Genomic DNA, 26,886 nt, shown 5'->3' with positions numbered 1-26,886 from the left:
ATTTTGCCAACTAACAAGGATAACACTCCTTCTCAGTCTCTTTATTAGGGTGGAAGAAGATTCCAACTAAAAGGTTCAGATTAGGAAATTCCTAAATACTACTAACTACTATGCAGGGTAGAATGTACATTCATTTATTTTTCACATTTCTGTATACCCCATCACCCTCAAAGAGGGATATGTTTGAGTGCATAGATCAGGGGTATCAAATTAGTGGTGTCATAGTGGTGTCATGTGACATATCATGTGATGTATCACAACTTTTTCCCCTTCACTAAACTGGCCCTGGCCAGCATGTGACGCATCCAGCCCTCGGGCCATGAGTTTGACAGCCCTGGCATAGATGATCAATCACAGATAAACAGTTAAAAGCAAACAGACTAGTTCTCTGCACTAGTATCTTTGAGGCTGTGAGGCAGTAATTAAATCTGTCTACTTACCACATTGTAAATTTCCATTCCTTCCACATTTTGGTGTTAATTTCTTTATATTAAAGTATCCCTTGTATACCCTCAGAATTCTTGTCTGCAGATTCTATACAGGAAATTTGATTAAGGAAGAAATATACTAGTGCACTGAGCTTATGAATGAAGAAAGCTTTTGATCTGTTAACTTCAGTTTAGTCTTAAATTTTCCTTTTATTTGCTAATGATAACAAACCTGTATGTAGTGCAGACACTGATCCACTGCAGTACAGTTAGATATTGTATCCTTTGTAAAATGATAAGTCTTGACTGAAGATGTTTTCAGTGAACCATACTTTAGCAAATGAGTTAAGAAGCCTTTTGTCATACTCATCTATAACCCTTCCACCATATATCACAAGATTTATATAGATATATCTTTACAAACTGAAAATATAAATTTAGGTTATTCAAGCTTTTATATCTATTTGTAAAGACCTTTTAAAAAAGATCTATTGGTTGCCTTTTTTATTCATACACAGGCTTCACTCGTTACTAATTTCATTTCCTTTTTCCGGACTGGAACCACTAGCTGCACATAATGAGCTATCTTATTTACCACTGATACACCATATACAGAATCTCTGAAATAAGTACATAAAATATACATTACAGTATCTGTCAGCTTCACTTGTTTTCATGTTATAAAAGTAGTGTTCACAGTTAATTCATTTCATCTTGTTTTTGCTGTTCTTGCAGGTGATGTTCGAAGGCTTGAAACAGTGTTAGAATCTATTCAGAAAAATATTCACTCCTCATCACACATTTTCAAGCTTGCCCAGGATGCTTTTAAAATAGCAACGCTTATGGACAGTTTGCCAGATATTACCCTTCTAAAAGTCTCTCTGGAGCTGGGTCTTCAGGTATTTTTCCATAATGGAATTTTAATGCTGTAATTAGAGAAAAAATATTAAACATATTCAGCTCTGGATTGCTATTGCTTTCTTCCAATACATGTTTTTTTAAAAAAATTTCTTTATAACTTTGGGGTTTCCTGCTGCTGCCTAGTCCAAAGTCCAAAACTGCTTATCTTTTGAGGCCAATCATAATTGACTGATATTGCAGCAATAATCATACCTGCTTGGATTAATCTTTGACTCTCGTTCTCTCTCCCTCCCTCCCTCCCCTTCTCTCTCTCTGTCTCTGTCTCTCTCTCTCTCTACACACACACACACACACACACACACACTGAAACTGTGTTAATCTCTGTTGGATCAATAAATTGCTGCTTCTGTGCAGTAGAATAAAATAGAGTTTAAAACTAGAAATGAATGAGATTAGTTGGTCACCATCTCCTATTGGATCAGTGTTCCCAGAAGCTACCTGAGAATTCTGAGAGTTGAAGCCCACACATCTTAATGTTGATACGGTTAAGAAACACTGTGTTGAAGGAATGTTCCACACAACTGTCCTGTTCAGAGTTTGAAGGAGTGGGGGGGATGGTCATGGATGGAGTCTTGCTGACGAATGGGCTTTATTGGATGCCAAGTATTGGACATTCAAGTGACACTACATGGGTAGTTATTGACTTACTTGACTTGTTTGGTAACCATTCAAAGTTGCAACACACTGAAAAAAGTGATGTATAACAGTTTTTCACACAGCATCTCCATCTGCACTTGGCAACTGGCATGTATTTATGATAGTTGCAGTGTCCCAGGGTCATATGGTCGTCTTTTGAGATCTTCTCACAAGCAAAGTCGATGGGGAAGCCAGATTCACTTAACAACTGTGGCAAGAAAGGTCCTAAAATGGGCCAGACACTTAACAACTGTCTTGTTTAGCAATTGAAATGTTGGGCTCAATTGTTGGGTTGTAAGTTGAAGATTATCTGTTCTTAATACAGAGAACCTAGATAAATAGCAATGGACATTAATAAAGTTATGTGTATATTTGTAATTTCAGTTCACAAATTAAAAAAAAAACCATTTTAATAGGTTTACAAATAATAGCAGAATGTGGAAAATACTCAGAAGCTATCTACCTAGCTAAAAATGCCTAAAATGGCATCTAAGAAGAACAAAATGTATGATATAGCAAAATATAAAATTGACTGCTGTAAAGTATGTGCTACATTTTCTCAGTTTTTCCTAGCCTGGATTATCTAAAGCAATTAAAACTATGATTGTATCAAAGAGAAATCAGTGTCAAACTTTGTGGTTTATCCCCATCTTGTTCATTCTAGAAACTGAGTTGTAAGATTTGCTTTGATTCCACATCAGGAAATAACTAGAAAATAAATAGGAGGAAATATTACACAACTCGAGTGAAAGAATACAGCACAAAGAAGTACAAAAATTAGGGGATTATTTCCTTCCCCTCATTTCTTTTTCAGTGCCGATGCATGACATAAGATACATTGATTACAGATATAATTGTTTGCAGCCGATCTGGATAAGTATTTTTACATAATCACAACAATTTGTTTGGCTATTCAGAGCTAACATATTCTAAAGCAAACAAAATATATCAAAGAAATATTTCTCTTTTTTAATAGGTGATGCGCATGACATTGTCAACGTTAAATTGGCGGCGGCGGGAAATGGTGAGGTGGTTGGTGACATGTGCAACAGAAGTAGGTATGTGTTGCCACTGATCTCTGCAGAATTCTGGTTTAATTTGTGTGGTATACAATGTAAGCACTTCTGGTACATAAGAATTTGCATGGTATTTTCCTCCTGATTGCATTTATGCCATATAGATTTCCAGAGAAAATTGTGAAAATTGTAGCAGCAGTACATAAACAAATGTGCTGGTTTGATGTTTTTGCTTGTGTCCAGTAATGTCACATAAATTTGGGATAAAAAATGGTAGCATTTTATACAGAAATGTAACCCTAGACTTTTTTAATTATATGAAGGAAATTTATCCAGTGCCTGTTCTATTTAAGATAGCACAAATGGCTAGGAATGCAGTTCATAAGACTACACAGTGGTACTTTGGTACTTCACTACTATGAAACTCATCAAGTTTGATACTCAACACATTTTGACGTGCAAATTGGTACTCAATGCACAAGCTAGAAATTGTGACTCACAACATTATTGCTTATGGGAAAATTTTGTTCGGTACTCATTGTTTTTGGTACTCATTGTATCTCCCAGAACCAAATAAGGATGAGTACTGAGGTACCATTGTATAAAATTTTATCCACAGTGGGTTTATAGCTATAAGGAGAACTTATTTGTTATAATGTGTTTTAAAACAATACCTAAAACATAATGTTTGGATTTTCTGTAAGGACCAGGGTGTCAACACTGCGGAATTTATGATAGGTGTCTGATGTTCTAATGAAAAAGAAGTGTTCCCAAGAATAGGCAAATTCTCAAAGTAAATTTAATTTGAGAAAGGATGTGGATTCCACATATTCTGCTGCACTTTCTAACTAGTCCAAACCCCTGACCATAGTATTAATGTATCTAAAATTTACAGTTATTTTTCTTGATATATTTAACATTTGTTAATGGGCATAATAGTTTAGAATCATCAGCTGCAAGTAATGTCTAAGAAACCCCAAATCAGTCCAGATTTCATTTGTACTATAAATGAATTTTTAATTGTGACTGTAAATTTTCCCTAAAATGAATTGCTCTTATTGACTAAGCTGTGGCTGAAAAATGGTAGCCTGTTAGGATTTCAGTTTCTCCTTTCTAAGATTTACCTTTCCTAATCTTCATACCAAAAGAGGTATATCTGGTGATTTAATAGTATCCTATTGGCAAGCAAATTGTTGTTGTTTTTTTGTTCTGTGGTACATTTGTGTGTGTATGTGTCACTTCCATAAGGAAACTGTGATGCAATGCAAATATCACTTTTGAGACATACACAAGCTTATAAATAAATGAGGGTGTATTTGTTTATGTAAATGAAGGAAAGCATTGAATGGAGCAGGAGAAAGGTGTACATGTATATGCAAGCGCATAGTACAACAGGACCCAGATGAGTAAAATGAGGACCTTTGGGTGTGGTTAGCTGAGCGCACAGATGTGTGCAAATTATTTCAAGCAATAATGAGGCACTCAAGCTACCTATAAGCTTCAGTTTATAGGCCCCATCAGTCATTATTTGACCTCACAAGAACAATAAAAGGGCACTAAAGAAACCAGCTCATTTCAAAATGGGAATCTGGTTGGGACTGTAGGCGAAGATATTTCAGTCAGGACACACATTTCTATTTTCCTGTTGAGGTTATATTCAGTGCTATGTAGACATGTTCTGTCTTATTTGGGGGGTGGAATGGTGTAAAAGGATGCCAGTTCCTTGGGGAATATGTCGGATGCTAGGACTTGTTTGTACAAATGTGCAGTGCTAGACTGGGAGTTTATTATGATCTTGAGGGTTTTTTTAATCTGTAGCCATTCAGATCTACATGAGGCCTTCAACTTTAAGTGAGGTATAGGCTAAAGTAGCAACAAGCAACAATCTGTGACAAATCAAGGAGACTGAGGCTGTAGATTGCTCTTTTTCTATTGAGGGCAAGTGGGAAAGAGCTGCCATATCTGCTTAGAGAATGCAAATATTTTGAAACAACTTCAGGTTTGAACAGAGGGGGAAAACTAGTCACTGTTGAGATTGCTGGATTAATTAAATTATTTTTAAAATTATGTTAGCCATCCTTCAAATTCAGGACAGCACATGGAAATTGTCTGATAAAAATTTGGAAGAAAAACACTTCACAATCCATAGAAACAATCAACGACAACGTAATGGGGTAAAATAAATAATAGGCTGATATAAGCTACCTAGTATACCAGTGGTGAAGCACTGAAGAGCAATAGATGGATACTGTCTCAACATTAGCATATAAGTTGATTAAAATGTCTGGCAGAAGAAAACGTATCTTGCCTCGCCATCGAGAACTCTATAAAATCTGCAGCAGGCATGCTTATCAGGGAAAATATTCCACAATAAGTGGTGTGAAAGAATGTAGACTTGGTCTTAGAAATGGGGAAGGATTAAGTAGTGAGCTGTTCAGGGGAAAATTCCAGAAAAGAAGTCCTGAGAAAGAGAAAAGGGTATGAAAGAAAGTCAGAATAATTCAACCTTGATTTACACACACACACACACACACACACACACACGGTTAGACAGAAGCTCTATTTTCTCACTCTTTTCAAGGTTCTGTTATTCTATCCCACAGAGATTATTCTTGAAATAATCAAGAATAATTATAGAGATTAGAGATTATTCTTGAAATTTCAGCCATGCCTATTATTTGACCCTGCCTATCCTGAAGGGCTGATAAGACTATCACTGAAAAAACTCATTACTGTGGAACCATTGTCGGCACCTCAACATTTTTGGGGGGAGTGGAAAAGCCAAACTAGATGAACTTAAGTAATGTTTAAGAAGATACAGATGGAGATGTTTCTTCAGATGTCTCAAAGTTGCTTTTTGAAAAGGCAACTGGACTTTCTTTCCTTGAGGAGGAGGAAGATGTTTCGCTTCTCATCCAAGAAGCTTCATCAGTTGTGACTGGATGGTGGGGGAATGGAAGGATAGGTACTGCTATAGATCCCTCACCATCCAGTCACAACTGATGAAGTTTCTTGGATGAGAAGCAAAATGTCTTCTTCTTCCTCCTCCTCAGGGAAAATCAATTCAGTTGCCTTTTGAAAAAGTATCTTTGAGGCAACTGTGACCTGAATGACTGAGAGTCTCCATAGATATATTTCTTCAGATATTGTGGCTTTATATGTTAATGACAATTTCCTGAATTCAGTGAAGATCATAAAAGTCCATTGACTATTTGGTAGGAGCTGTCATTTGGCAGGATCTAGAGCAGGGATGTCAAACTGGTGGCCTGCAGGCCGGATGTATCACATGCAGGCTATGGCCAACCCAGCTCCACAAAGGGGAAAAACTTCATGAAATGTCATGTGATGGCAATGTGACGCCGCGAGTTTGACTCCTGTGATCTAGAGGGTCACAAGTTCCCTTATTTTATTATTTTATTTTATGGATTTGTGGGGCTGCCAATTCAAATAGAGTGACTTGAGACAGCATGCAACAAAAAACAAATAATAAACCATGAAAATAGCCACCTAACATTAAAAGATCCAACCCCATCATGTAAAATGATAAAAGAACACAATAATTGAACAATCAAAGGGGGACTCCACTGAATAAGACCCAAACATTTGGGGAAAAGCAGGCCTTAACCGCTTTTCTAAAAGCAAGCAGAGTTGGGCTCTGTCATATATTGGAAGGGAAGAGGTATGTGTTGAGCATAAGGACAGCTATGAAAAAGCAACTTCCTAGGTCCCATAAGATAACACTTAGACTATATACTGCTTCACAGTGCTCTACAGCCCTCTCTAAGCAGTTTACTAACAGGAGGAACCTGGAGCATATTTTCTATATGGGAGCAAATGTACCACACATTTTTGTTTCAAAAAGGCAATCCTGTAAATAATCCATCCTATGCCATGAGGGTGATATCTCACTCCATACCAACAGATGATCTCATTCAGCAGCTCCATTTAAATATTGAAAAGCGAGGAGGAGGAGGAGGAACACTATGAAGCAGTGACTGGGACTTGACAGCTCCCTTCCACTAATAACACTGGAAGTGTCCTTGGAGGAAGAAAAATACTGCAAAAGTGTGCCTCTCATACCTAGCACTCTCAGCCAGCATAGAAGAATGATATGGTGGATGGTATCAAAAGCCATGAAGAGATACAGGATTCTCAATACCGTTTCCTGGTCTGAATCCCAACTGGAATGGTCTACAATTCATTTCCATATGTCCCATCAAGATCCATTCGTATACGCCCAGATTATGTGTATGTCACACTGAAAATACAGTTCACTTTCAAGCAATCCAGTTTTTTAACCTGCATAAACTATGCAAGAATACCTGTAATACTGCTGCTGTATTAATAGAGTCAAGGGTTGCTTGTGAGAAATAGACATAAACTGCCAGAAGTTATTCACTTCAACTTTGAGACTGATTTATATCGTCCATCGATCAGCATGCAGGGATGTGCAAAACAGGTTATTCAAATCATTTTAGAAATGTTTCACTCTTGAAACAGTCCCTTCTGAAGCTGAAAATGCGTTTCCAATTCATAGCTGTGTCAAGGAAACATTTGAGGAATAATCAAAACATTTACTTTGAATGTGATTTTTTAATACTCACTTTACTATAGGTGAGGAGGCAAAATGGTGTAATTTTGTTTTTCAACAGTATGAAATGAAAATTGCAAGAAAATTATGAAAAGAAATGAATAATGATGAAAATTATTACGCAAAATAGGTGAAAGCGTTTTGGAGCAAGGCTCTTTTGAGTTCTTATTTTTAAAGTGTATGTTCCTTTGTTGTTTTAGGCAGAATTAGATTAGAATTGCAGGTACCACTCTCCAGACAAATTGCAGGATAAACCCTTCAGACAAATAGGTAGAAGAGTTTTGTGCAATGGGAATCTTCACAGAATCATTTCAGCTGCGTCCTATCCATTAAGGCAACAGAGGGCAGCTGAGCTCTTGGGAGATAAGTAGAAGGTGGGAAGATGGCAAGTTTATGCCATAGCATATTGGAGAGAGCTTTAGAGTGCATAAAAAACAGTGCTATTGCCCTTGTGATACACAAGGTGTTGCCATATCTGTTGCCACAGATGCCAGAAACAGTTGCTGGACAAGCCACTACCTGTTATTAGCAGGTAGTTCTCTTGGCCACTTGGTTTTCCTCCCTGCTCTTTTCAAATTGGCTTTTTATAGAGAAAGGGGGGGGGAATGTTTATTTTGCTGGTGCAGCATCTCTTGGTCTCTGTAGTACCAAAAGGTACCAAATTGCTCATAAAGTTTTCCATTCAAGTTGCTTTGCTTTGCTTCAGACAGGCACAAATTTGATAGAAGTATCTTATTTCACATTATTTGATTTTGAGCAGGCTTGGGGATGTTTAATGAAGCTATTTGGGTTTGCCAGCATATTCCAAAAGGAGCTTTGTGGGGAGAAAGAGGATATTTCTATTTTAGAGAAGAAAGATAAGATTCTGTGATGCTGAATTCAATCGTTGGTTCAGAGCACACTGTGTTTTCAAAGTACAGGTTCCGTTGGAAGCTTCTGTAAATGCTTCTCCCAAGTATTTGGCTCTTTCTTCAATCTTTTGAGTCAGTCTTTGTGACAAATATTTTTCTATGTCTTACAGGTGTGTATGCACTGGATAGCATCATGCAAAGCTGGTTTACACTTTTCACTCCAACTGAAGCTACTAGTATTGTTGCTACCACAGTAATGTCCAACAGCACTATAGTCCGCTTGCATCTAGACTGCCATCAGCAGGAAAAACTGGCCAGCAGTGCTAGGACGCTTGCTCTACAGTGTGCCATGAAGGATCCTCAGAACTGTGCCCTCTCTGCATTGACCTTATGTGAAAAGGATCACATAGCTTTTGAGACTGCTTACCAAATTGTTCTCGATGCCGCTGCAACCGGCATGAGCTACACGCAGCTTTTCACTATAGCGCGATACATGGAACACCGTGGTTATCCTGTGCGGGCCTATAAACTGGCCACGTTGGCCATGACACATCTCAACCTGAGTTACAATCAGGATACACACCCTGCCATTAATGATGTTTTATGGGCTTGTGCACTCAGCCACTCCCTTGGAAAAAATGAATTGGCGGCTATAATACCTCTGGTGGTCAAAAGTGTCAAATGTGCAACAGTACTGTCAGACATCTTGCGTAGATGTACTTTGACCACTCCTGGAATGGTGGGACTTCACGGAAGGAGGAACTCTGGTAAGCTCATGTCCTTGGACAAGGCCCCATTAAGGCAACTCCTAGATGCCACAATTGGAGCATATATTAACACAACACACTCTCGGCTCACGCACATCAGTCCACGGCATTACAGCGAGTTTATAGAATTCCTGAGTAAGGCCCGTGAGACTTTTCTAATGGCTCATGATGGACACATTCAGTTTACCCAGTTCATTGACAACCTAAAGCAAATCTACAAAGGCAAAAAGAAACTGATGATGTTGGTTCGCGAACGATTTGGTTGACAAAAAGAGAAAAAGTGTGAATGGATGGGGAAGAGGGTGGGAGGGCAATACATTTTTACTTGAGCCTGCCTTTGTATCCTTTTTAACTTAAAACAAGAGCCACACTGGTATTATATGTGTATAGTTCTATACTAAGTTTGCAAAACTAAAATGTCACATTGTGAAAGTATGTGTGTTTTTTCCCCTTTTCCTTTTCTGTTTTGTATGTATGAAAGATTTGAGAGGCTTAAAAGAGAAGTTTGGTTTACACTGAGTCTATGTTGTCAAGTGGCAAAAGTCCACCAAGCTCTCCCATTCTTTCTGTCTAATTCACAGCCTCAAAACAAAAGAGAGAGAGAGAGAGAGAGAGAAAGAGAAAGCGAGAGAGAAAGAGAGAGAGAAAGAGAGAGAGAAAGGGAAAAAAAATAAAAAAAATATTGCAATGGCTTTAAAAAACAAACAAACAAAAACACCTCCATCCTGTGATAAGTACCTCGAATGGCTCCAGCTTTACTCTTTTGTAATTCATCCTGACATTTCAGCTTATTTAAATGAACCAACCACCCAAATAAACAAATAGTTTGAAAGGCTGACCCATGTGGCTTTGCAGTGCTTGTTCATCCAGAAGCATGGCACACACAACGCTTGCGCATGTGGAAACTTAGCAACTGTCAACATACATTCTCAGGGATTTATCTGAAAAAAAATAAAAAAAAATAAATTAAAGAATGAGAGCATTTATTGTACTGTATATATATATATATATTATAGTATATGTCGGAATATTGAAAAAAATATAACATTAACTAATTTATTTTAAAAAAAAATCTATAATGCGAAATACTTGAAGCTGCAGTAGCTTGGCTTTAAACAAAACAAGGAAACATTAAAAAGACTCAAGTGCGCCTAGCTTCAGGGGTTGGCTCAGGTGACAAACTGAATATGCTGGGCATCTATGCAGAGCCACCTTTTGGATTGCATTCTTGGATGGAAATTAGGGGAAAATTATACATATATATATATTTATACAGATGCGTGTATGCATATGTATATGTATACACACTTGTGCACTTGTAACAGGCACTCTAGTAAAGAGGGGACAACACAGCCAGAGCAGCAAGCCTTAGCATTAAGAATACAGTATGCCAGATTTGGGGTTTGTGCCTCCTAGCCTAGAAAACTTAAATATCCCTTTTTTCATATCATGGGATGGCTACGGATAACAATGGACCACATTGTTACTACTTGTAAACTTAGCAGTATGCATGCAAATTATACTGGATTCCAGTCCCTGAAACACCTGGCTATTTTGTTGAAGCGATTTATTTAACCACTTCTCATAAAGTATATTACAGAAGCAACAGTATAGTGAAAATGGCTTTAGCTTCTAGCCAGTTGTTGCAAGGGCCTGGCTATCCCATGTGATTTGTGTGCATTGCCCTTCCGTCACTGGTGGTAGCCGTGTAGTACATCCTTGTCTGTAGCTACCTGCAGTGTTTCCCAAAGGATTGACAATAATACATTACGCCTTTGCAGGAGCTATTAAAAAGCTAATCTTATTCTGCATAGGTATTTGACTTTGTGCAGGACAGAAAGTTGGTATGACTGTTCTACTTTTCAGTTAGTTTAAAAAAACCAACCAACCAATAAAGTATTTTTTATTTCCTCTAGAATTACTTCAGAAGAAAAGCAGCCTTCTATCTTGCCTTGTCTTAATGCTTTAAAATAACCAAACTGGAGATCTAACTACCAAACTGTTCATTATATTCTTATTACCAATTTTGGTTACAGTATAGTGTCTTTTACTTTAGCTGATGGTTCTGTACCTTTGTGCATTTAATGCATTTTTTTAACGTTTTGGTGCAAAAGTTGTCCCGTGTCTCTTGTTCTTTTCACTAGAGAACATGCTAGAGGTATGTTTGTAGATTTTTTTTTATTTAGAGGGAAAAATGTTCCATGCTCTCCATTTTATTTATTATACTAGGAAAAAAGGTTGTACTTCCTCACCCATGTAAACATCCTCATGAAGTTGAAAGTAATTAAGATTTGATACACTGATATCAATTTATTTATGTAACTAAATCACTGTTTTATAAACTTGTTAATGATCAACAATTCTTTTGTTTTGATTAAAATTAGTTTTTTGAAAGTTGATTTTAGACTCCTTTCTGTGTCTGTTGCTTGTACATGGATACTGAAAATATTTCTCTGAAAAGACACTTTATTTTTCCTAACTTTGTTAGAAACTAGAATCACAAGTTAGTAATGTGCATTTTAACTTAGTATCTTGTATGAATTTATTGTGGTTTATTTTGATTATGTCTTGGAAAGCCAGAAAAAAATGACTTGTGTAAATCATGGTTCCATAAACTGTTGATAAGCATAACATGTAAACACAACCTTATCACCAATGAAATATTTCATAGATATTAGGAAAGCAATCTTGACTCTTCCTGAAGTATTTGTGTTGAGTTGAAATGCTAAGCCATCATTAAACCAAAATGCAACACAGAGAACCAAGATGAGAAATTTCCAAAGAACCCAGGTTTAACTTTGCACCATTTGTGGCAACCAAATAAATAGTTATAGCCTGGCAATTCAGTACATGTATGATGTGCACACACAGACACATACTTGTAAGCTGCTAGCATAGGGCTTATAGGATAGGAACCAGGTTTTACCTGAATCATGGTTTTTGCAGTCTGCTCATGCATTACAAAAAGAGGAACTTCACAAATGCACTAGGAAATTGAGGAGGTAATCCATTCATTTATCAATAAAATCTGTATTGGACAAACACAAGATCCATGATCAAAATTGTTTGCGGACAGTACTTTACATGTACACCTTTTTATTCAAATGCAAATTCATTTGGTATTATATAACTTGGACAGACATATAGAGGTAAATATAAAAACAAGTGCAGTAGAAAAATCTTAGAGGCTTAGTGGTTAAGGCATTAGTCTACAAACTAGGAAAATGTGAGTTCTAGTCCTGTCTTAGGCAAAAAGCCAACTAGGTGACTTATCCATAACAGTCACTAGGAGTCAACACTGATTCAAAGACACAAGAAAAGAAAGATATTAACAATGCAATCCAATGTGCAGCATCCCAATTCAAGATTAAGCATAACAGAGCTTCACAGTTTTTCAACATTTTGATGCAGTTAAGCATTAGAACACATCTTTATCATGTGAAACATTGAAAATCAAAATCTCAGATTTTCATCAGTTGCTGTAACAAAAAATAGTTAAATGACATATGGGCCTTTTTCTACATACTATATGTTAATGATCATGACAAGAAAAATGAGTTCTTTTTCATTGAGTGGGGCAAGAGGCATCTATTATTCCAATTTAATTTTGTGAAATTTTGAGCACCCACAATCCTCCAAATGAGCTGTTCAGAGCATCCATTGTTTGGGATGATGCTTCTGTCGCTCGTTTGATAGGCTGGGCTTTAATTGAGAGGACGCTCCTCCTCCTCCACAGGACTCCTCCCTAGCGCCCCCAGTTTTTACTCAGACTTCATGGATATAGGCAGCTTAATTTCCTTTCCCTTGGCCGGAATAGCAAAGGCTTCAAAAGGAGACAACAAAAAGGTTTGCTTTTAAACTCTAAACAACTCCTTTAAGGCTTTTAGTTTCAATGAATCAAGCAGCTCCCTACGTCTATAACTCGAGCCAAGGGAGCTCACCGTAGCTTCAGAGAATGATCTCTTGTCCCCAGGACAATTGGAGGTGATAACGCCTCAGCCGCATGGCTAACAAGTCACATTTCTTAGCCTGTACCATTACGATCTTTTCAAGCCAAGCCGCTACAATCGCCGCCGCCCGCACCTGACAGGAGAGGCTCCATTTTAAAAGGGTCCGAGGTTTCTTTCTCTCCCCTGGGAACACCATCTGGGGTGGGGGCATCAGCGCCCATCTGCCCCACCGTGCCTTTTTATTCAAGGGGAAACTCTGCAGTATCGACTCCCCACAAGGCGTGGAAGTGCTGCTGAGCCAATTTAATTCATTACGAGCCTAAAGAGATAAGGGCTGGCGCCATTGCAGACTCACTAACCATGCGGTAGTGATCTGCATTTTATTTCTGGAACTGTGAGAGGCTTTTCTTTCCCCAAGCAGGGGTTTCCTTCCTGGAACCCGAGGGAAATCACCCTAATACATATGTGTGTGTATGTATATATGTATATATCTATAGATATATATATATATATATATATCTATATCTATATCTATATCTATATATCTATGTATATCTATATGTATATGTATGTGTGTGTATGTATATATGTATATATATATAGATATTCAGGTATAATTATTCTATTTTGGACCCTTATTCATTAAGGAGGAAACCGTTGGCTTATGCCCTCACAGAACATTTCAGCCTCATTAACAGTAAAATTTAATAAGCGGTCACAATGGCAAGTGACAGTAGCTCAAGAGCCATGTCAAATTCTCAAAACAAATTGAAGTATTCTAAGTGTACCTCCTAAGCAGCAGAAAAAGATGCTAACAAGCGCCATAAGGTACTAGAAAAGCACATGAAGAAGTTCATGTGGGAGGATGAAGAAAATTCTCAAACCTCATCTCTTCCAGGTCTACTTCGGCTCCAATCCCCCTCTGCAACCACCCCTGGATCTGTCTGTGTAATCCAGACGCAGTGCAGCTGCACAAGATCAGGTAGCCCATCTAGATCAGTACAAGTGACTCGAAGTGCCTCTGTGGCCACATTGCTCCAACAGCGGCCAGATTCTGTCAAGATGATGACTTACCAGAAAAGATCCCCGCAAAGATGAGACTGTGGATGGAATTAGCAATACACCAATGTATCTCTGCAGGGGTGCAGCATACTGCTCTGGCCAACAACAGAGAGCTCCTTCTGATTGGAATTCCCTATAACTCTGGTCACTAAGCAGGACAAAGCATCCTTACCCTCAGGTATCTCCACATGAGATTCTGTAGTTTCAGATATACTCCCGCAAGGCATATAGAAGAAGCAAGGACTATTGATTGGGTGGAGCCAGAGGACTCACCACTCAAATTCTCAAATTCTAGTTAGATTTGCATCGGCTCACAATAAGAGGTGATGGTTGATGCTATATCTTGATGACTAAAACAATGCCGGCATCATTTTGTTTATAAGAATTCCATGGCATTATCTGTTAAGAGGCCATTTCTCCTCACAAGGATCTCCGTGAGGGTCCAGGGGACATTTATGCCGATTAAGGACCTCTTTCTGAGGTTGACTATTGGGCTTCCTTTTTAAGTTGGCAGCCTTCACAGAATCTAGCAGCACAGTAACAGCAAGTGCCAAGGCCTGTGTCCGCCTGGGCAGGAAGCTGTTGAGGGCCAGTGACTGCAGGATCACCCAATTGCAATACAGGTCCTGAAAGGTGTTCTCTATTTGGCTTCACAATTTGATTCCATATTCAGTCATCTAATTATGAGTTTGGTAATGACACAACAATTTATGTTAGTAGCAGTGCACAGATATAACAAAAATATTATCAATAATAACATAATATTAATGATATCAATATTATTACAAATAATAACATAATAACAAATTGAATTTACAAAAAAAAGGGGGGGGAGCAAATATCAAGAGGATTCCCTGACTCTGTTTACATCAGGCCTCTGGACCGGTCAACGGTCCATTAATATCTCATACACATATAGATATATAGATATAGATCTCTCACCTCATGGGCTTTAGGTCAGAATCTTCAAGGGCAACCAAAAATACCCCCAGAGGACAATAAACCAAAGTAGGTCAAAATGTCCTAGAAAGACCTCTAAGGCAACAAAGGATGCCAAGAGACGCCAAAATGCATGAGATAAGCATATCCTTAAAACAAAAATGCATGAAGGAGGTTGAACAGAAGTCTCAGTCCTCTTCCCCAGCCAGGCTGGTCCCAGTTCCAGAGTGCTCGCTTCAGCAGCACATATACTAAAATTGGAATGATACAGAGAAGATTAGCATGTCCCCTGCACAAGGATGACACGCAAATTTGTGAAGTGTTCCATATTTCACCTTGCCTCCATCCCTGGATCTCTCAATGCCATTCAGGAGAGCCTCAGAGGGACCAGTTCAACCCAGGCCTTCAGCAGCGCTACTTGCCTGACAGACAGTTGTGGGACCATGCCAGAATTCCTCCTCCCAGAGGATATCCCTGACAAATTGAAGGCCTGGCGGAACATGGCAACTTGAAGAGGCATCGCAGCCGGGGTACAGTAGAAGTTGATGGCTAGTCAGCCTCCACAATCTGACCTCGATTCTCATTCGATTTAGTTACTATGCAGAACGGACCTTCATTACCAGCAGGTACCTCCTTCAGGGGAGTATTATATAATCCAGTTACACATTCACATAATGCACAGGATGAGGGAGAACTAGAGACCAGATGTAACAGGTTGAGGAAGGGTCTACTCACGACAGTGACCAAAATCTGTCAGTGGCAGATCCCCTAAAAAGGGGGGGCATGTCAGACATTGAAGGCATTAAGCCAGACCACCGACCTTCAGGTTTGTTTCACCCTCAGACTTTTTTCAAGTCTCTGTTGTTTCAAAAAAAAAAAAAAAAAAAACTACTGCCTGCCTTGATATTCCATTCCCCTCGGCCCAAAAATCATTACTGTCAGGGGGGTCAGACGATTTAATCTTCTCCCAACCAATAATGTAAGAGGAAGTCATAACTGTCCCACAGAGGTTCTTGGACCTTGTCCAGAAACAAGGGGTCAGTGGCGTATACCCCTCTTACAGGATGTGATAGAAAATTTTTAATTTGGTTTTCTGATTCTGCTAAATTTTTCATCACCACGATAGTAGATAAAACAATAATGGCAATTATCATCCTCCTCAGCAATTCCAATGGAAGCAGAAGAGGCTCTCAAGTCAAAGGATATACAGGGTTGAGTTGTCTCCATGTAGGGCATGTCAATATGATGTGGGGGCCATAAGAGCAGAGTCGGATACATCCCTTTTTTACTAGATCGTCTCTCAGGTAGCTCCGCCATCTGAGGGAGATTATCTCAACTTCCAATATCAGGGCGCACAAGGACGCCGCAAAACTCTATTAAATTATCTGCTCAAGCCAGGGCATCTCAGGTTACTCCTCGCCTACTGCTATGGTTCAGACATTGGCAAGCAGATATTACACAACTAATGGAAGCTTGCTTCCTCCCCAATATATGGAGATAATTTGGTTGGTGGTGCCCCTGACCTATCTCTGATAGAGACTAGAAGCAGAAAATAAGTTCCTCTCTTTTCATAGACCCCAAAATAGTCCTTCCCAGCTTTTTGGAGGGTTCCTTTGTTCCCTCTACCAGGGACTTTTCCCCTCCAGATTGCAGGGATCGTCTGGATGCATGAATCACCAACAGTCAGACAGTTTCCGATCTGGAGATAGATACTGAAGGGGAGGGCAGAGCAAAAGAATCTCTTGAGGAACATGAAATAGAGGTCTCCGAGGCACAACATAGGCCTCACGACTGTGCCCCTATTGGTGGAAGGCTCAAGCCTTTCACAGACAGATGGGATGCCTCTACCTCTGTTTCCTGGGTTAGAGATATCAGAAGATTAGGCCTGGCTATAAAATTTCCATCCTCTCCCCGGAACCTTTGCATTACTTGCCCTCTCTCTGGGGATCCTATTAAAGGGAGCATGATGGAGACAGCTATTGTTCATTTATTGGAGATCCAGGCAACTGACCTGTGGTACCGGATCAGCAGGGGCAATTTTAGTTTTAAAATGACTTAACCGGTCCATAGTTCATAGGAGGCTTAAGATGAGTATACTGAACTCCATACTTCTGAGCTTCAGAAGGGGTGATTTTCTACCCTCCATTGACTTAATGGAGGCTCATCCCCACATTCCAATTAGATCCTCACATAGCAAACCTCTTAGTTTTTGTTATAATACTCGTTTTGAATACATTGCACTGTCCTTTGGGTTGTCACCTGCCCAAGGTTCTTACGAAGGTTCTGATGGCTCTGGCTGTCCATCTCAGGGGAACACCTGTTAGACGGCAGTGTTATTTATATGACATTTCATTATTATCTTGTTCATATAAACAGGCAAAGGGGAGGCTTTAGCATCGGTCATCACTAGGAGAGACTTGCAGTCCATCTCTCATCACCCACGCATATGCAAGTTTCTTGCACGGGGCTACAATCTTACGGCCTCCTGTAGTGCATTGATATCACACGTGGGACCTCAACAAGGTCCTTACCACACTCAAGAAAACTCCCTTTGAGCCCATGTAGACCATGAGTCTCCATTCCTAACATACAAGGTGGTTCTCTTGGTTGCCATTACATCAGCCAGTTATATCTTGGATCTAGTAGCCTTGTCAGTTAGACAGGAGCTCTGTTTTTTTCACACAGACAGAGTGGTCCTTAGTCCAGATCCATCTTTCACCCATAGTTAAATTTGGGTTTCCACAGACCATAGGAACTGATACTCCTGTACATTTGTCTGAAACAGACATAAAATCTGGCACGACAATGCCACAATCTAGATGTAAGGTGAGCTTTCTGCATATATTTCAACTGCACGATGTGTGTTAGGAAACAAAGGTTCTCTTCGTTTCTTTTTAACCACCCACCATTAGGTGCAAGACCTCTTCCTCAATGACCAGTAAGTGGCTGAGAGCACAATTCCCAAGTCCTATGAGACACAATCTCTTCCTGTACCCAGGGACATCACTGCTCATTCGACCTGGAGCTCTGCGATGTTGACAACATGGGCCACAAGCGCAAATAGAAAAAATTTACAAGGCAACAACATGGGCCTCACCATCGCCTTTTATTTAGAAACTATTAGAATGATGTTTTCGCCTCTGCGGAGGCTGCCTTTGACAGGAGAGTGTTACAAAGGGTCCATAGGGACCAAGAAAAAGGGAAATCCGAACCAGACGGAAGCCCTCCTGTAGGACACGCCAAGCTTTGGTATGTCCCAAACAATGGATGCTCTGAACAGCTCATCTGGAGAAGGGGTGTTGGTACTTACCTGACATGCCTTTTCTCTGTGAGCTGTGAAGAGCATCCATCTCCACCCTTATTCGTCTGGTGGGATGTTATTCCGGCCAAGTATTAGAAAGAGAGAAGGAGAAGAAATATTTCATCACTTCGACTTTGCCAAAACTGGGGACGCTAGGGAGGAGTCCCATGGAGGAGGAGGAGCGTCCTCTCAATTAAAGCCCAGCCTACCAAATGAGCGACAGAAGCATCATCCCAAACAATGGATTCTCTTCACAGCTCACAGAGAAAGGCCGTGTCAGGTAAGTACCAACGCCCCATCTCACCCAGATTTCCCCGCTTTAGTTGAAGAGATAAATATGCTTATAATTAAAATGACAAGAAAGATGCAGCAGTGTATTAAAAACTTCTGCTTACCTGAATACTACTGTATGGTATAGGGAAACAAAACATTTTTTTTTTATTAAAAACAATAAAATTCATTTATTTTCTGCCAATTAACAACCAATAGTCTTGTAATCTTTGGAGGAATTTACATTGCTCAATGTTTTGCATTGACAGTGCCTCAGCAGAAAATAGTTCAGTTATGTTTGTTTTTTTAAAGATGGGTAGGCTTTTGATTCTCAAGAATTATTTATTAGCCCACAATATTATGCAACATAGAGAAGAAAAAAATACCGTGTTTCTCCAACAATACGGCCTCCACCAATAGGAAGGCCCAGCATGTTTTTTGGGCATAAAATCAAATTAAGCCCCTCCCCCCAAATTTAGGCCTATTTTAAAATATGCAAAATAAGGGGGAAGGGCGGGGAGACTTGCCGTTAGGAGCGCCCGGCGGGCCGGAATTCCTCGCCACCAGCCGCTCCTAACGGGCGATCATGGCGAAGCACAGAGAGCTCCCTACTCCCACCAAACACCTTGCTGCAGACACCTTTAGCACCCACCGCTGTTGCTTTCCCTTCTGCCCATTACGCCGCCACGTTTGGAGCTGCCGCTTCCGTGTTTCGAGTGCCGCCGCCATTTGGAGCTCCAAACGCGGAAGTGGCAGCTCCAAACATGACGGCAGGCGATCTTTTTATTTTGGTCCGCGCGAAGTTCAGAGCGAGCAAGGGAGGGAGACTGTGATGCCTCCATCCGAGATGGCAACCTCACTAGTGGATCACAACGTGGCTGGAAGCCCGAATCGGCGGGATACGATGGCGATCTTTTTGGAGCGAGAGGAAAGGGAGAGAAGAGTTGCGAGGCGTAATTTGCAGGAGGAAGTGGGTGTACCCCACGGCAGGGAGCCCAAGGAAGAAGGGCTGGTAGGCAACGGAGAGCGTCCCGTAACTCCGGAAGCAGCCTAGAGACGCGCCCGGGAAGAGGCGCAGATGCTGCCTTGTAATCCCCAAGCCAACTGCGTGCGCCACCTTTAGTTATGTGCGCTCCGCGCTTTGGGCATCTCCGTGTGATCGCGACCCTGTCCTTTCCACCTGGCGCCCTTGCTGCTTTCTGGCTCTTTAGCAACCGGCTTCGTGTTTGGAGCACTGCCGCTGTTTGGAGCTCCAAACGGCGGCGGAAGTTCCAAATGCGGAAGCTCCAAACATGACGTTGGGCGATCTTTTTATTTTGGTCCGCGCGAAGTTCAGAGCGAGCATGAGAGGGAGACCGCGATGCCTTGCTAAAGAGCCAGAAAGCAGCAAGGGCGCCAGGTGGAAAGGACAGGGTCGCGATCACACGGAGATGCCCAAAGCGCGGAGCACACATAACTAAAGGCGGCACACGCAGTTGGCTTGGGGACTACAAGGCAGCATCTGCGCCTCTTCCCGGGCGTGTCTCTAGGCTGCTTCCGGAGCTACGGGACGCTCTCCGTTGCCTACCAGCCCTTCTTCCTTGGGCTCCCTGCCGTGGGTACACCCACTTCCTCCTGCAAATTACGCCTCCAACTCTTCTCTCCTTTCCTCTCGCTCCAAAAAGATCGCCATCGTATCCCGCCGATTCGGGCTTCCAGCCACGTTGTGATCCACTAGTGAGGTTGCCATCTCGGATGGAGGCATCGCAGTCTCCTCCCTTGCTCGCTCTGAACTTGCGCGGACCAAAATAAAAGATCGCCTGCCGTCATGTTTGGAGCTGCCACTTCCGCGCTTGGAGCTCCAAATGGCGGCGGCACTCAAACACGGAAGCGGCAGCTCCAAACATGGCGGCGTAATGGGCAGAAGGGAAAGCAACAGCGGCGGGTGCCAAAGGTGTCTGCAGCAAAGGTGGGAGTAGGGAGCTCTCTGTGCTTGGCCATGATCGCCCGTTAGGAGCGGCTGTTGGCGAGGATGCAAGGGGGGAATTAAGTCACCCCCCGAAAGGACGGCCTAGCCATTTTTTGGGGGCTCAAAAAAAAAATAAGGCCCGGCCTTATTATGTGAGAAACACGGTATATTTGGACACTTAAAACCATGCTATTTATAAGTGCTGAAATGGAGACAGTAGATTGAACACAAAGTTGGTTTAGTGTCCTTGTAAGATAATACCCGATTGCAAAGGATAAAGGCGATATTATCTACCTCCAACTTTGAAAGCATAAATAAAATGAATAATTCTGACTAACATGAAATGTGGTACGGTCTTCTGGGTTAATTTGATGGTTCCTAATAAAAATGTCACCAACCATGATTTGGACAAATCTAAAATAATATGTTGACAGCCAGTTTTGTGCAATGGTTAAAGATGACTTGAAGTCAAAAGTGTCATTAAACTATATGTACCAATAACAACTCCCAAAACTAGAAAAAACAAATTACCCATAACAATAAGGAAGCTTCAATCCAAAAAGAAATCACTTCGGCGGAAAAACAAATCTGGTCACGTTGCCAACTTCAAAAGCCGATACAAAAATTTATGCCATCAGATAAAAACTGAATGCACCAGTTATCACATTAAACAAGAAGAAAACCTTCTACACACCAATTTCACCTGTGCTTTCTACAATTTTGTAAACAACAAACTAAAAGACTCAAGGTCCATCCCACCCCTGAAAGGACCTAATGGTAAAGACTGCAACGATGACACCATTAAAGCCAATCTCTTTAACACATTCTTTGGCTCAGTATTTGTAAACAGCAGTGGATCATGCCCAGTATTTCCTAGTCGAACCACAGACAACTACAATGATCTAATACATATCGATTTTACAGAAGACAATGTTGAAAAAGCACTACGCAATCTAAAACCATCTCTATCTATTGGACTGGATGGAATATGTGCCTACTTCTTTAAAAAGCTATCCACTACCGTAGCTGAACCTCTAAGCATAATCTTTGAAAAATCTTTCAGGACCAGCTCCTTGCCAAAACTGTGGTCACGAGCCACAGTCATCCCCATCTTCAAAAAGGGAGACCCCAGCCTCGTTAAAAATTACAGACCAATCTCTTTATGCTGCATCACTTGTAAAGTCATGGAATCAATTATTAACCAATCCATCATCCTCCACTTAGAAACAAACAACCTACTCTCTAATAAACAATTTGGTTTCAGAAAAAAACTATCCTGTAATCTGCAACTTTTACACTGCAAAAACTTATGGACTACACAACTCGGTCAGAGCAAAGCAATAGACGCAATCTACATAGACTTCTGTAAAGCCTTTGATTCAGTGGTATACAACAAACTACTCCTAAAACTAAAATCTTATGGTATCTCTGGACACCTGCATAACTGGATAGAAGCATTCCTGTCAAACAGACAACAAATGGTCAAAATTGGGAGCGTCCTATCAAATTCTGTACCTGTCAACAGTGGTGTCCCCCAAGGCAGTGTTCTAGGACCAACTCTTTTCATATTCTACATAAATGACCTCTGTGATCATATTAAGAGCAACTGCGTTCTCTTCGCTGATGATGTAAAGCTATTCAACACCACAGACAATACTGCTACCCTTCAAAAAGACCTCGACCATGTATCAGAATGGTCAAGCAAATGGCAACTTCAAATCTCAACAAATAAATGCTCTGTCTTACATATTGGCAAAAAAATATATATCAGAAAATAAAATACAATAGTCAAGATCTTGTTGATGATCCAAACTCTGTCAAGGATCTTGGAGTACTCATCTCTAATCATCTAAGTGCTTGAGCCCACTGTAACTACATAGCCAAAAAGGCATTAAGAGCTGTTAATTTAATCTTACGTAGCTTTTTCTCTGGTAATATTACACTACTAACTAGAGCATACAAAACATTTGCTAGACCAATACTCAAATACAGCTCATCAGTCTGGAACCCACATTACGTATCTGATATTAACACAGTTGAGAAAGTCCAGAAATATTTCACAAGAAGAGTTCTCCACTCCTCTACTCGTTGCAGTAAACCTTATGCCACCAGACTTGAAATTCTAGACCTAGAAAACTTAGAACTACGCTGCCTTCGGTCTGATCTAAGTATAGTATAGGACATTGCAATGTCCTACCTGTCAATGAATACTTCAGCTTCAACCATAACAATACAAGAGCACACAATAGATACAAACTCAAGGTTAATCGCACCAAACTTGATTGCAGGAAATACGACTTCAGCAACAGAGTGGTCAATGTTTCGAATACTCTACCTGACTCTGTGATTTCTTCCCCAAACCCCAAAAACTTTAACCTTAGACTGTCTACTATTGACCTCACCCCTTTCCTAAGAGGTCTGTTGGGGGCGTGCATAAGCACACCAACGTGCCTACCACCCCTGTCCTATTGTTTCTTTTCTTTTTTTTATTTTTCTTATATGTATCCATGTAGTCATAACTGTGTTTTTACTTATACCTATTATCTTGTAAGCAATTGACAAACCAAATAAATAAATAAAAATGTTAGGTTAAGAGCTGTGAGACTATGGGTTCTCTCTCGCCCTAGGCAGGAAGCAGCTGGGTGACCTTAGGCCAGTTTCTGTCTCTCAGCCTTAGGAAGGAGGTAATCACAAACCACTTCTGAAAAATCTTGCCAAAAAAACTGCAGGGGCTTGTTCAGGCAGTCTCCAGAAGAGAAGACTGATTTCAAAGATGCACCTATTTGCAGACACACAAAATACATGAAATAAATATTACAATGGTAGCAGGAAAATTAGATGAATGGATGTAAAAAACAGATTAGGGGACTAATTGTAGCTTGGCAATCTTTGTGTTTCATAATGGTGTTTATCTCCCATACTTTATGAAAGGTACTTTTTACACTCTTTAGTAACAAGGAGCACTGGTTCATAATACAGCTGATTTCATTGCTTACCAGGAAGTCTACACTGCAATTTCACTATTGGTTTTATCTTGTTTTGTAAGTTGCTAGTCCAAAATGTAGCTGTTTTGTCATCTACTTTAAAATGCTTTCCATTGGGCAAAGTTTAAGATTTTTTTTTTTTTTTTTTGCCTTTTGTCTGCATTTTATACACTTTATGTTACTGGTCCCTCTCTTCTTGGAACAAGTCCTTTGCAGACAATTTTTATAACCTCACCCACCTAGAATGAAACTCTCATTCCCTTCTCATTCTCTTCTACAGCTCTGTAAACAATGGAACCTGAAATGTGATGTTTTCTCCAAACCTAGACCAAAACATTGTACTGCTTTGCTTATATGTACTCTATTTCTAGTTGCACATTTTTGTCTGATTCTCAGTTGTAGGTGAGGAACCCAAGAACAATATTGCAAAACAATATTATTGTGTTCCTACTATTTTAGCGGATCACACAAACATGCCCACTGATGTGGGTTTCACTCCATTTTGCAAGAATTATACAAAAACGAAGTATAAAAATGTCCGTGAAAACTATGTTTATCTGAAAATCAATATAAAATATCAACTGAGAATCAATATTGATGTATTGGATCCCATTAAACCAATGGAAACCATCAGAAATAGAAAAGAGCCTGAGATGATACAGTCATACTGTAATGTATATTACTTGTCCTTTTTTGGATCTCTGCCAGTGAAGTCTGGGAGGATCTAAAAGAAAAGACGAATATCCAGTGGAAATAGAGTGGACATCTGTAATTCCTGGAAATATGTTGTTTTCCACACTTACAGTGTGTTTACACAAACTCACTGATGATGTTGTCTAGTTCAAGTAATGAAACCTCTGCAAGAAAACAACAAAGCTCAGAGAACACCAAGGACGACTCCTTTCAACCATGAGCTACAAATGTTCTCCTTTATGAGTATGCAAATACTAAATCCAACCGTTTCACTTATCTCTGTAGATACGCTCTGTAAAATGCCATCTTTAAATAAATCAATAAAGTAACCATTGCTATGAATGCACTTCTTTATTTAGACTTTGAGAAAAGTTTAAATTCCTGATGATAAAATAATCTAACTGTTCTTTATCTTCATCTGGCAGTTTTGGAACAAGAAAGGCCAATAATCTTTGTCGGCTCTGTACAGTTACATAGTGTTATGCAGCCATTGTAGGAGAAGAAACAAATCAGACATAGTTCATAGCACCTCCTCCACCAACCCTTGTTATTAAAATGCATAAGCTTTCATGAAGTAAGTTGCAGCTCACAATAATAAAAATGGTTGGTTGGAAAATCTGCTACCAAATGGCTTCCAATTTAGAGCTGTGCAGTGGTTTTGCAGTAGCTCTTAGGGCTCTGCCCTTGGATTTTCTTTCCCAGTTAGCAATCCAGATGTGCATGCATTTACACAGCAATGAACCTAAGTGGCTTCTAATGCAGCTGTACAAAGAAGTGAACAAGCTACCATGCATTGCAAAGGATCACATGAACACTTTTCAACATTGATGGAAAGTGGGACAAATGGATTACATTACAGAGAAGAGGTCAAGATAACTGAAGCAGTTCCTTTCATGAGCTAATAGGCCTGCTGGAATATGCTATGGATTCTCTCTTCAATATTCTATTGGTTTATAAAGCACCAATTTATCAAAATGCTCCCAGACGTTCACTTTACTCCCATTGCAAAGGATGCCTCTACACCTGTTTTGTCCTTCTTTCTGGAACAATAGACACTTATCCAAATAAAACATTCAGCTGCAGTAGTTCTTCATTTTTATTTCCTAAGAAAACGTAGGTGCACAGAGACCTTGTAAAAAGGAATAATACTAGTCATATTTTGCTTGGTCTGTTACCTCATGCAGTTCCTGATTTTCTTAATTAACATTATCTATCACATGTCAGAAGAGGAAAGAAGCCAGCAAATGGCAAGCAAAATTATTTACCCAGATTCATGGTTGTTCCAGCCTGCCACATTGGATGTTCCTTAAAATCCAGATCCAGAGAATACAATTGTGAATCAAAATGGTTTAGAATCATGGGTGTCAAACTCACGGCCCATGGGTCAGATACGTCACATGCTGGCCACCATCTCTGGTTTAGTAAAGGGGGAAAAAGTAGCAATATGTCATGTGATGTCAATGTGATGTCATAAGTTTGACACTTGTGGTTTATTTTTTTTGCATGAAAATGGCAGTATTATGTCTAGAAATAGTTTTGGAGATGGAGCATATACCATTTTGGAGTAGCATTTAGTTGTTTGTTTTCAACTTATCACTAGATTTATATGGAACCTTTTCTGTAGGAGTTCAAGAGTATATACAAAAGCATATTCTCCTCAAGGTGATATACAAAAAACACCTGATCATACAATCACAAACATGTTATCATCTCACCTCCTCCAGCTACAACTCCACAATATTCATCTGTGTTTGTCTGTTTAACTGCAGGACTACAGTGACAACACAGTACAAAACATTAACAAAACAAATTTATAGGGTATTAAATATCAGAGCTCCAAAGAAACCAGGTGCTGTGCATTTCATTCCAAAGAAAGGTAAGAACTTGGTCCAGACTCACAGTCTAAATCAGTGTTTTTCAAAAGTGGCCACTTTAAGAAGTGTGGACTTCAACTCTCAGAATTCCCCAGCCAGCATTCTGGGAATTGAAATCCACACATCTTAAAATGGCTAAGGTAAATCAACTCAGAATTAAGAAGGGACATTAGCAGAGATGGCTAAATTGACTACTCTGATTAAAGAAAAAAACACAAACATTTTTACTTTGACTTGGAAACCACTTCTGGACTTTGTGCTTGAGGTGGAAAAAGATGAAAATTTGACCTTGGGTTTTAGATAGATTAGATAGATTTGTTGTTACAGAAATGGCTAGTTTCTATTATTATGAAAAAGTAAAAAGTTGAGGGTAGATATTTTACTGCACTAAAGGTGTCTGAAGTGAATGCCTTTTTTTCTTTTTCCCTTCCTTTCTCCCACTATTCACTTCCCTTTTTCCTTTCCTAATTTCTCTAATATTTGCTTTTGTATTCTCTTGTATGTTATATTATAAACAAATAAAAAACTATATAAAATGAAGAAGAGACATGTGAGATGAAAGATGGTTCTCCTTAGCCGGACCTGGTAGAACTCCTTTTACTACTTAAAATGGGGAAGTATTAAAAATCCAAACTGTCTGCAAAAGCTTCTATTA

The 26,886-nt window shown here is 39.8% G+C and overlaps 1 protein-coding gene and 1 non-coding gene across 2 annotated transcripts in view; both read left to right on the top strand.

The window, feature by feature from the left end:
• ZSWIM6 (zinc finger SWIM-type containing 6) overlaps positions 1 to 9,862 on the top strand; it is a 100,553-nt gene extending 90,691 nt beyond the window's left edge. Inside the window, exons 12-14 of the mRNA XM_026670523.2 lie at positions 1,164 to 1,327; positions 2,962 to 3,043; positions 8,614 to 9,862. Coding sequence (XP_026526308.2) covers positions 1,164 to 1,327; positions 2,962 to 3,043; positions 8,614 to 9,476 — 1,109 coding nt within the window. The 3' untranslated portion in view covers positions 9,477 to 9,862. The remainder of the gene's footprint in view (positions 1 to 1,163; positions 1,328 to 2,961; positions 3,044 to 8,613) is intronic.
• Positions 9,863 to 15,388: 5,526 nt separating this feature from the next.
• On the top strand, positions 15,389 to 15,495 carry LOC113413985 (U6 spliceosomal RNA). Its single transcript, XR_003371119.1, has one exon. It is a non-coding gene; the product is annotated as a U6 spliceosomal RNA (small nuclear RNA).
• Positions 15,496 to 26,886: the final 11,391 nt, after the last annotated feature.

This window comes from Notechis scutatus, chromosome 2 (genome assembly GCF_049901735.1).
Source record: "Notechis scutatus isolate UNSWTSFEM ecotype Mainland chromosome 2, rNotScu1.2, whole genome shotgun sequence".
Classification (NCBI taxonomy): domain Eukaryota; kingdom Metazoa; phylum Chordata; class Lepidosauria; order Squamata; family Elapidae; genus Notechis; species Notechis scutatus.
This window is presented reverse-complemented; position numbering and strand designations above follow the sequence as displayed.